Source organism: Melanostigma gelatinosum (genome assembly GCF_949748355.1).
Source record: "Melanostigma gelatinosum genome assembly, chromosome: 17".
In the NCBI taxonomy this organism is placed as follows: Eukaryota; Metazoa; Chordata; class Actinopteri; order Perciformes; family Zoarcidae; genus Melanostigma; species Melanostigma gelatinosum.
In genome coordinates, this window is record NC_136650.1 from 8,986,265 (window position 1) to 8,997,770 (window position 11,506).

At 40.1% G+C, this 11,506-nt stretch overlaps 1 protein-coding gene across 2 annotated transcripts; it reads right to left on the reverse strand.

Annotated features, from left to right (window-relative positions):
* Positions 1–1,554: 1,554 nt before the first annotated feature.
* On the reverse strand, positions 1,555–7,871 carry LOC306791286 (histone-lysine N-methyltransferase SETDB1-B-like). 2 transcript variants are annotated; one of them, XM_079287936.1, is made up of 8 exons: positions 7,801–7,871; positions 7,308–7,397; positions 6,614–6,946; positions 6,290–6,463; positions 5,602–5,803; positions 5,374–5,447; positions 2,769–2,959; positions 1,555–2,677 (listed from the first exon to the last, which is right to left on the reverse strand). In XM_079287936.1, the coding sequence occupies exons 1-8, from the start codon at positions 7,817–7,819 to the stop codon at positions 2,573–2,575; spliced, it is 1,188 nt and encodes a 395-aa protein (XP_079144062.1). In that variant the 5' UTR covers positions 7,820–7,871; the 3' UTR covers positions 1,555–2,572. The 2 variants fall into 2 exon arrangements, with proteins under 2 accessions (XP_079144062.1, XP_079144063.1); XM_079287937.1 differs by lacking the exon at positions 7,801–7,871 and adding an exon at positions 7,528–7,776.
* Positions 7,872–11,506: the final 3,635 nt, after the last annotated feature.

An 11,506-nucleotide genomic window follows, 5' to 3' on the forward strand; every position in this document is an offset into this window, starting at 1 on the left:
ATAACCGACACGACTGGTGGGAGCGCCCGGGGTCAGGGTGGCCCCTCAGCCGAGTGCACTCAGACCGGAGGAAGCAGGGTAGACGTCGGGAGTAACGGCAGTTAGAAGAGCCAGGCGAGTTCCCTCGCAAGAACACCAGCTCGACAATCTTTTAATAGAGAGCTGAGTCAGTAAGTAGCCCCGTATCGGGCCAGAAGTACCCCAGGATCTAACACGATGCATCAATATATTGCATCAATATGCATCAATATATTGGTTGTTAGCTGGTTGAAGTTAATTAAATGTTTTATGTACTCTTGGGTAGTTCAATGTAAAACAAAGCATCATATTTTATAAATGTATCATATGTTTTGTAAGTAAATCCTTAATCTGAAAAGTAACTATTAACTCTGAAATAAATGTTGGAGAGTAAAAGGTACAATATTTACATTTTAAATATACTAATACCTCAAAATTGTAATTAAGAACAGTATTCTAGTAAATATACATTACTTTCCACAACTTATCACACCTCTCTTAAACAGTGTCAGAACTGAACATTAAGACCTTCAGGATAGAATCTGTTGCCAGGACGTTGTAGAGCGCATTCATTCAAGCTATGTGTGCTTAATAGCCGTACACCTCGAAAATAATAAGTTTACTTAAATTAAGTTATAACCCAGAGATTCTTTCATTTGTTAAAGGCCAACACTGCTTAAACAAACCTTAATTTTAAAATAAAGAAGATTCAAGGGTTACGTACAGGACTTCCCCCTACATCTATGAAGTAATGAAATATTTGACAAACTTACTCTTAACTGTAAAAGCTGAGCTGTACAAGGAGTCCTCAAAAATGCAAAAAGTAAACTCCTCAAATATGCCTTTGTTTCAAAAGCCCTTAATCAGCTAATGAATCAGACTCGTTAAAGATCGTATCAATGTTAAGCGTCTTTAAATGATTAAATCGGCCCTTGAACCCAATGTTAGTTTATTTAAATAAAGTGATAGTCGGAAATGATCTTCTGTCTCTCAGTTTACTGTCACTTCAACAGGTAAATATTTGTTATTGCATTTATAAATATTAATTTGTTTAAGACAGTGGGCTTCAATAAATGTGTCCTCTCCACTCCTGATATGTATCCGCTCATCTAATGTGTATGTAGTGCATCATTACAGCGCTTCTGTGAGGCCTAGCTGTTTTTTCATGAGGTAACAACTGCACTGAGGCAATAGATTCATTCATAATCTCATTTTATGTGTTCCTGCATCATTTCAGGTGTAATCATGTTCTACATTGTGCTCTCGCTTTCATGTCTAAGAGTGGTGTTGGTGCACGGGGTGTGAATCATAAGCCTGATATGAAAATAAATCCAGATTAAAAGCATAAAGAATTTTCAGAAAAGTGAGTTCAGCAGTCTAATCACAAAATTTGATATGGTCTATAAAAGTTGTCAAATTTGTATTTATTCCTACTTAGTTGTATCATGTGTAAGTATGGGTAAAGTGACATTATGACATCGTAATTGTGATAATTACAGATGATGGTGGGTTTACAATAACCTGCACATTCTAATCTATCATTAAATCATAGTCTTTATTTATGAATTTAAGAAGGTAAGCCATTCGTATGCACAAATCCATTCATGAACGCTTCACAGTAGACCGTCTGGGTCATGATTGAGCCTTTTAAAGGAACGTGTCCCTGATATAGATTATAACAGCTTAAAAATAAAATAAAAAATAGACTCAAGCCAAATTGTCAACATTCTAAACTGGAACACGGTTATTTACGTATTAAGAACAGGGCCCAGAACTAAACAGTTAAAAAAAGAAAATGCAGATGAAAAAGCCCAAAACGTTTTGCTGTGTTGGCTCCACAATGATGGAACAAGTGCCACCTCTACCATCGCAGACTGGAAACACATCTGCTCACCATCACCCAGAACATTTTAAATGAATGGAGCAGTTTAGCCTATTTGATGAAGTTGATGTACCTGAATATTTATTTTGCAATTTTTGTTGGAGGTCATTTTGGATAAATATGTCATCTTAATGAATTGTATGTGTCGTGACATACTCAAAGAAAATTATACAACTGAAGACTATTATCCCAGAACTCATCAACATCTACAAAACAAATATCACTACAAATATTTGACCGATACAAAGTCTGCACTAACTGCATTATTTAAATCATCAATCTGGGAGTGTCACACTGTGAAAAACCGAAATAAACACTAAAACAGGAAGCTAATATTATTGTCTGCAACATGCTAAGTTGCTTGTTTGAACTTAAAGGTGCAGTTTGTAGGATCTGACGTCGTGTAGCTTGCAACATCTCCTGTGTGCCAAACGTGTAGGAGAACGATGATGGATAGTTTCCCTTAAATATTATTTACCTTTAACCGTTCTTAAGATAAATTTACATTTCTGGACAAACTTGTTTTACTATGTTTTAATAGTGGACAACTTTACTTGGAAGCGCAACAATCCACTAAGTGCCGGTAGCTACATCTTGACATATGTACAACAAATGAAAGTATTAACGAAAGAAAACAAAGGATTGGAACGCGTGTCATTCTTGAGTGGGCATTTAGTCAGAATCATTTCTCTGCTCTTCCGCTTTCATTTCCAAAAATCTTGCCATGTGTTCAAGTCGCATGGAGCCTCGATGGATCCACTCCTTGTGTTGAGTATCCTGAGAGTGACAAAAACTACATTTTACTACAGAAATTTAAACAAATATAACATCAGCAGTTTAAACAGCAGCAGTGCCATACAATACCGACCTGAAAAAGAACCTGCATCAAGCTGCTGTCGACCAGTTGCACCTCACACCTCTGCTGGACTCCACTAAACTCGACATTGAGGCTCTGTCCAGGCCTGTACTGGGTGAGATGTGGGTACGGCCAGTCCTTCAGGTACTGCGTCATGAAAGACTTGTGGGGACAGTCTGGAATGTCATCAACCACATTTTGCACTGTCAAAAAACAAAAAAAAAAGAATCTTAAACCCTGTTCCCACTGACCAAAAACAAAACACTAACACGCAACAACACCGAGCTTTTGTCTGCCGTGTAAAAGCCAATCATCTGCATTCATTCCCGGGACAAAGGACTCTGGTAGAGTCACAGGTATTCATCAGCTCCAGCTCTGATCGGCAGTGATGGAAACATGACACTTGGATGGATGCGCTAATTTGAGGAGTTTGAAGAGACTAATGAGTTACGGATATAAAAATTTTCTAAAAAGTGCCGCACTTTTCAGACTATAGAGCGCACCGGTATATAGGCCGCACCAGCTGATTTTTAAAAGAAAAAAGAATTTGTACATAGATAAGCCGCACTGGTCTATAAGCCACAGGTGTCCCCGTTGAACAGCAAGATGCTTTTAACAGTACTAAAGTTGTCTTCTTCTATGAACATCATAACATGTCGCTAGCTTCTAAGCTAATTTTAACATTACGGCCAATGGGGAAATGCTAACCGCGATTAGCATTAGCGAATATAGTGAATATAATATATATTCGTACATCTTTTCATGCAGACATACTTACAGACTAAGGTCTCTCAAGGCTACCAAAATGAAGAAGTAAAACGAAGCAGCGTGTATTCTCATTAGAATCTAAAAGGACCGAGGCAATAACTTGTTGCTCGTAGCTGTAGCTTCTGAATACCGTAGCTGCAACAACAGGACTCAGGACAGCAGTTATATTGCAAATCAAGATGATTTATTTCTCTCACTCAAAAACACGCACACAAAAACACGCAATAACTGTCGTTGAACAGCAAGATGCTTTTAACAGTACCGGTACTAAACTTGTCTTCTCTGAACATCATAACATGTCGCTAGCTTCTAAGCTAACTTTAACATTACGGCCAATGGGGAAATGCTAACCGCGATTAGCATTAACGAATATAGTGAATATAATATATATTCGTACATCTTTTCATGCAGACATACTTACAGACTAAGGTCTCTCAAGGCTACCAAACTGAAGAAGTAAAACGAAGCAGCGTGTCTTCTCATTAGAATCTAAAAGCAACGAGGCAATAACTTGTTGCTCGTAGCTCATCTTGGTTTGCAATATAACTCTGCTGTCCGGAGTCTGCATTTGGGTCCTTGAACACACCACATCATGTACCGGTACCTCCATGGCTGAATAACAACGAATGGCTGAGATAAAGCAGACTATCATCATACCAGCCATTGCAAACACAATTATACATGAACTAAGATCATATCTGGAAGATTTGCCACAATTGTGAAAAAGCTGATCTTCTCATGCAGCGTGTCTACGTTGCTCATAGCTCTGAATAGCATTTACGGCTAACTGGCTTGGCCAGTTGCTGCTAGCACAACAGCTATTCAGAGCTATGAGCAACAACAGTTACTGCCTCATTGCTTTTCGTTTGGTAGCCGTGAGAGACCTTAGTCTGTAATGCAAGTATGTCTGCATGAAAAGATGTACAAAGATATATTATATATATTCGCTAATGCTAATCGCGGTTAGCATTTCCCCATTGGCCATAATGTTAAAATTAGCTTAGAAGCTAGCGAGTCGGACATGTACTGTTAAAAGCATCTTGCTGTTCAACCTTTTTTGTTAACAGTCCTAGTGAGAGGTAGGTCAAAGGTACTTCATCCATATTGTAGCGACCCTGTCAGTAACAGCTGGTAGCAGAGGGGTTGCTGGTAGCAACTGTTCTGTGTCGGGAGCTAGTAAATGTTGTGTTAGACCGGAACCGGAAGTTGCGGTTGTTGTGGTGGAGAAAAGCGACGGAAAAATCCGTATATAAAGCGCACCGGACTATAACCCGACGCCTCAAAGCCTGGGGTAAAAAGTAGCGGCTTATAGTCCGAAAAGTACGGTAGTTTGGGCACCTAAAGTTTTCGGTGCCTAAACCTAACCAAACTGAGACCGTGTCGAGGGCGTGTCCTGTAGTAGGCATGTCCTGTAGGACTATGAAGGACTTGTTTTTACAATATCGCCGACATTGTAGTTTGTTTTAATTTTGAGTCGCTCCTCTCTTCAAAAAGAAAAAGAAAAAAAAAAAAAACAGGAAAATTAGTATCAGTGTCAATTTAAAATGCCAGTGATTGGTTCGGTAAGTCGCACACATTGGGACGCAGCAATTACATGTGTACAAAACAGGCACCTGCACCATAACGCTGGTAAAGATAAAAAATTCTCCATGGTACCTTAAAAGCACCAGCTGACATCGTACAAATAATGGACGAGTGAAACAAAACAAGGAAAAATAAATAAAACGTCAAAGTCTTGTTCTCTCTGCAGTAGAGATAAATAAAGGCCCCGGATGGGATATGAGGATTTACAGTGGACAGTTGTATTTGGGTGTGAAAAGAAAGTGAGTGCGAAAACTGCCAAACTTACGTGGTCTGCACACCAGGTGGAATAAAGGCAAGCCAACATAGACCGCCACGTGACAATCCAAAAAGACCAAGAACCTAGAAAATACAAAAAAAAAGTATTTTTTTCATCAAATCAAATCTTACCTAAAGCATTTTGATTTTCTGTAGGGAGGCATTAGTTTCCTCTAAAAATTCCCCAAACACATGGTGGTTCATAGATGTAGGGACAAACACTCATTCAAACACACACCTTAAGCGGTTCTTTCTGCTGGGGAGCTCTGCCAAAATACCAGGCCGGTAGAAGAACATGTTATCTTGACACTTGACCACCACGCGAGCACCAACATACAGCTGCTCCAGCTTCGGTGTGGTGTCAAAGGCGATGTGGTGGCCAGACACCAGGCTCTTCCCCTTTTCATCAAAACCAACTTTGAACTTCAACCGTCCATCTTCTGCAAATAACAAAACATCAGTGAGTTAAACCACCATTGTTTCATTCTTTGCTTCAAATTAATTAGAGAAGTGATTGCAGTGTTGCATCTGCATTTGTGTGTATAAAGAAAACAAACGAAAATGATTTGGTGCCGCTACTAACAATTAGTTTTGTTGTCAACTAACCTGCCTTTTTTTAAATGATTAATCAGTTGTCATTTCGTATATAAAATAGTTTTTAAAAAGGCCCCACTACATTTTCCCCATTGTCATGTCTTCAAAATTATATTTTGAAGAGTCCAAAACTAAAAGATATTCAAATAACCAGTAAATTAGCTACTGATTTCAGCACAAATAATTATACATTAGTCTTCACAAAGCAAAGTTCCTTTGTACTAAGTTCAACCAACAGTAAGTCTATCGAACGTACTCAAGTACAAACTCAGGTGTTAGATACACACTGAATACAAGGCACAATTTCCTGCCAAAAGGATGCACATTCTTACCCCTCGTCACCATATCCAATATTTTTCCACGTTGCCATCTCATGGTTCTCTTCCTGGCCAGGACCACCGTGTCCACAATGACCTCTTCTTCTGGCAAGTTCGGGCGGACCTTCGTGGTTTCATTGGAGCAATGGGCGAAAACCGAGGATATTATTACAGGGGCTTGTTCTGGCGCTGTGGAAAAACACAAAATGTGTACATTAAAAATGTATGAGCTTGCGGGATGGTAAAATATGAATGAGTGGTCATGGGAATTTTCAGGGAAATAATTATGACCTAAAAATCACATTTAAATAAATGACAGTGGTCAGGTCAGGGCATTACCGTTGTTGTTGTTCATCCTGCTTGTGTGTGGTGCAGTAGCGTGTCTTCCAGTTCTCTTTTTGTTGTTTGTAAGCGAGAATTCGGCATCACTAGAATCATCTTCTGGTTCCCACTGCATATCAGAGTCAGAGCTGCTGAGGGAGTCGTCTTCGCTGTAGAACTGCGGGGGCGTTGGTGGTCGCAGAGCGCTGATTTTATAGTCAGGGAGTCGGGTCAAGACCACCACGGCTCTTTTTACATTGAGCAAGTCGGGACTGTCCTTCAATTCTGTCTCCTTGCTGGGAGATTCATTTGTGGAGTCAACAGACTTGCATGGGAAATCTGACATATTTTCTGAAAAGAAAAACGCATTGATGAAATTGTGGCTTGCAGAAACAAAACAACCTACAGCAGAATTACTGTGTTCTAACTTGAGCTGATTTGTAAATTTGTGGCAACTATCTTGATAATTGAGTCATTTTTCAAGCAAAAATTACAATTATTTGCTGGTTTCAGCTTCTTCTATATGGAGAATTTGGAGCTTGTTTGCATCTCAGATATATTGCTTTAAACTTTTACATTACAAATTAAGGACAACCTCGTCATAGACGAGACAAATTAGTGTCAAGAATGCCGTTTTCGGACATCAAGGTTTAAGTTAAACTTGGTAAAGGGCCACCATGTTTCATTTTTAATTAAAACGTTTATGTTGTACCTTTATCGTCTCTTTCTTCATCTCTCTTTGTCTGGTTTTCGACCCTCCTGTCGGACTCTTGGAGCTCCATCTCGTCCACCTCCATAATAGCTGCAACACACAATGACACGGTGTAAAATAATTGACATTTACGTTAATTTGTTACGAACTAACGTTACGGGAGCTTCGGTGTGTTCCGACTTCGCGTTGGTCAATACGATACAAAACATTCGCAACTCACCTGATGTGGTGTCCTTCGCAGCACAGTGCAGATAAGCGAATTGTTTTGTGTGATTGTGTAATTATAAAAGGTGAAATGTGGCAGTAGCAGAAGCTAGCTTTCAGGCTAGCAACGATAGCATACACCGCTAGCTAGAAAATACACCAGATTCACTTGAGAAGCTCGCAGTTAAACCGTTGTATTGGTTTTGTGTGACGAATGTAGAAATAAAAAATGCAAAATGATTTGAAAATTGATTCTGCTAATAAAGTGAATTACACAAGATGAACACACCCACGTCAGCTTTCTCCATTTTGTACTTCTGTTGTTCTGTTTTTACCGTAGATATTGCTGCTTCTTCTTCTTTGGGCTTCCGCATGTGGTGTTGTTTCTTCTTCTTCTTCTTGGGCTTTCTAGCGGTAGCAAACACCAACATGGCGCAATACCGCCACCAGCTGGTTGGGAGCGGATGGCTGGCTCCGGATTATAAACAGTCAAAAATAATATCTCACAAATATCGAGGTTACATGACATGCAAACAGTTTATTGTGAAACATAATAAATGTAATTTCTGTTGTTGATGTTTTTCTATGAGCAAGACAGCAAATTCAGGTTCAATTTCCTCCCAGACAAAGGATTTGTAAGATTAGCAGGATAGCTGCACAGATGTGCGTCGGTCTGCTACTGAAGAGGATGGTTCAGGTCTCTTCAGAGAAGCACATTTAGTAGTCGCTGCTGTTTCCTATTCCCTGGGCAGACTACATTTACAGTGAGTGGTCACAGACATGTACATTTTGTAACTTTTTTTCAAAATATAGGAACGTAGGCGTATTGCCTATGCACAATGCAGCTGTATTACATATAAAAAAAAACAAAAAAAAGAAATATGTAATAAAAAATGGATATATGATTGCTCTTAAGATTGGCTTAATGTTAACAGACTGAGATCATCATCAGGAGCAAACAAACGTGATAAGGACATTGTTTTTTTGACGGAGCTCTTTGACTTTCTGGGCTGGTTCAGGCCTCTTGACGTCTTGGACCCCTGGGAGGTCCATTGAAAAATCCACCCATGGTATATTTGAAAGGTATTTAAGACAGAAACACTCACACAAAACCTGATACATGTCTTGTGACAACCGTGAGTGTAGCCTAACAATGACTCCCTTTTGTTCTGAAGTGGCCAGACTTCAAATCCATTCAAAACTGCATGGTCTAAAAACATGTATTAATATAGCGGTGAGAGTGAGTCCTGCAGGACTACCCCCTCCCCTCCCCTCTCTCAGGTGATCTGCTCCTCCTGGTAGCTGGAGGTGGAGATGGAGCCGTAGGGGTCCATCACAGTCTGGGCACAGCGCACCACCGTCACCAGCAGAAAGAAACACAGGAGGAAGAGGAAGAAGAGAGCGAAGCCCAGGTCCACGTCCACCTCAAACTGTGGTGCGGCGTGAGGAGCCTGGTCCATGTGGGCGATGGCAACTGCTGATCCTTCTTTTCACTGTTTTCTTTGTCAGCTCAGCACCACCACTCTGGGAGAAGGACAGGCGTGTGCATGGCTGCTCTTGAGATGATGGTGATTAGGCTACTTGATGCCAGAAATACAAATCAGAAAAACACACAAAGATTAAAGAAATTACAGCTTCTGAATGCAGAGACATCACATAACATCACATACTGGAAAGATATTGTCTCTATATTGCTTGTTTTGGTGCAATCAACAGTCCAAACCCCAAATAGTTTTGGATCACTATCACATTAAACAAAGAACAGTTCAAATGCTCAATTTCATAGGACGTGGAACCAGAGAATGTTTGATATTTTCGCATGAAAAATGACTTACATCCGTCATTGATTATCAAAATATGTGCTTTATACCTTTTTTGTTGATTTTACCCTTAGATTAATCCACTAATATTTTTAAATCTACTGCTTTTATATTCGTCAAGTTGACACATATTAACACATTGTTCTGTCTGTTTGCATATTTACATGAATACAGCAAAGCTTTTGAGGTTTTAATAAAACAGATAGATTCGATCACAAAATAAATGATGGAAACTTGATGGTGAGAAACAATTATCTCATATACTTTTGAAATTACCACAGGGTCATGAAGTAGTTTTAATCACTGTAACAGCTGACAGCAGCATGATTTTAAAGAGAACCAGATTAGCGAAAACTGATGAAACGTACTATCACTTCATTTTCCAGATAAGCTTTCAAACTTACCATTCTGCATTGTCATCATGTGTTTGTTGCTGCAGTCTCATCCAAAGCTTTTAAAAGCTTTCATAGCATCTCCACGGGCTCCCTCTGAGGTTCCTCATTCCTCCAGTTACACAAGACAGTCATCGGTTACCAAAGACTTTACCGTCCCCCTCCTCTCATGATCATCACAGGAAAAATGAGCAGAGAATGTGTGAGCCATACACACATACACGCACACGTGAGATACCCAAGCATACACTTGCACCGTCCAACCTCCCCCTGGCATATAAAGCCTTTATTAATACTTAAACAGGAATTGAATAACAGTCTACACAGTTCACAAGTGAATGAAACACCCCAGCGCTTTTGTTCTCCTGTCACAAGGACCTCCATAGCTGTCACCAATTAGACTTCACAGCACTATAACTCAAGCACCTTAGGCGACACTGAGCTTATTCATTACACAAGGCCGAAAAGGGAACAGAGGAAGGAGGGGAAACGTAATGTGAAAGGAACGGTAAAGATTTAAAGAGGAGGCGGAAGACTGGACACAGAAGGGGGGGGGGGGGGGGGGGACGTGTTAAGGAAAACTCAGACGTCGCAACAGCAGAAACAGGAGATGCATTAGCAATTCAATTACAGAGCCAGATGCGAGAGCAGGGTGGAAATTGACCGTGCCTCTTTAGAGCGGAGATTGTTACAGTGAGGCTGCCAGTGACAAGAACAGCGTGGAGGCACCAGGGTAAAGTGATCCCGCTCCATGTGCAATTAGTCAAGAAGGTCTTTTCGGCTGAAGCCAAAAACTACTGCGGGGGAAAGTGGTGGAGGAAAGGAGGAAGAAACGAGAACTGGTTTCGTTTTAGGATGGATGGAAAAAGAAGTTGATGAACTCTCTCAAACTTTCAAGCTGGATGAAGACCAACTCCTCCACTCAGGATGATTATAAAAAAACATTCGAGACATATTTGGCAGCAGTGCGCCTCCCAAAAGTGTGCCAGCCAGGTGCTGCTCAGCGTGTCGCCACACCGCGCCATCTGATATTATAATCGCTCCATGGTGCCTTCAGGGCCACTCTACACCAGCGGAAGCTGTGACTGATTGATGGTGCTCATGCCAGACTGTGTTCGCTCCACTTCCGCAGTGACGGAATTACTCCAAGACGGTGCGTTCATGTTGGCGTAGCCAATGAGAGGCGCGTTTATCAGTTCCTGAATTATAGGCTGTAGCCTTTCACTTTACCCTTCAGACACCCAACAGACATAACCGGAACTAAAAAGTCCACTTTATTACCGCATTATGACTTCAGCCTTTTCTGATTTTAAAGAATAAATTGCTACAGTGATGTTTCAATAAGTTCGTTCATTGACATACAATTTGGATACTCAATTCACCAGTTTAGTCATTTATATCAAGCAAAAATGCGAAACTTATTCCGGCTCTAGCTTTTTAAATCATGTTTTAAACCATTGTGAATCTGTATTTTGGAGTTTTGGACTGGTGGTCACTAGTGTCTGACATTTTAACATCTAAACAAATTATTTAATATAAAAACAAACTGATGTTGATAATGAAATCACCAGTAGCAGCCCTTAGTTGTTGACAAAGATTGCATCTCCTTCATTATTAAGAGGAATTAACACTTTCTTCATCCTTTATTTTCTCAGTAAATCAATTGGTTAAAAAAGCAAACCTGGATTTCCTGAAGCACTAATAATGACGTTGAACGTTAAAATTGTCATTTCAGATCTTGGCGGAGAAAAGAAAACCGTAAAAGACAGAATTGTTATCCACA

Excerpts from the sequence above, each read along its gene's own strand:
- LOC306791286 (XM_079287936.1), bottom strand. Across the intron at positions 6,464-6,613 it reads CAGGATGAACAACAACAACG|CGCCAGAACAAGCCCCTGTA; the intron begins GTAATGCCCTGA and ends GTTTTTCCACAG. Across the intron at positions 5,804-6,289 it reads ATTGGATATGGTGACGAGGG|AAGATGGACGGTTGAAGTTC; the intron begins GTAAGAATGTGC and ends TGTTATTTGCAG.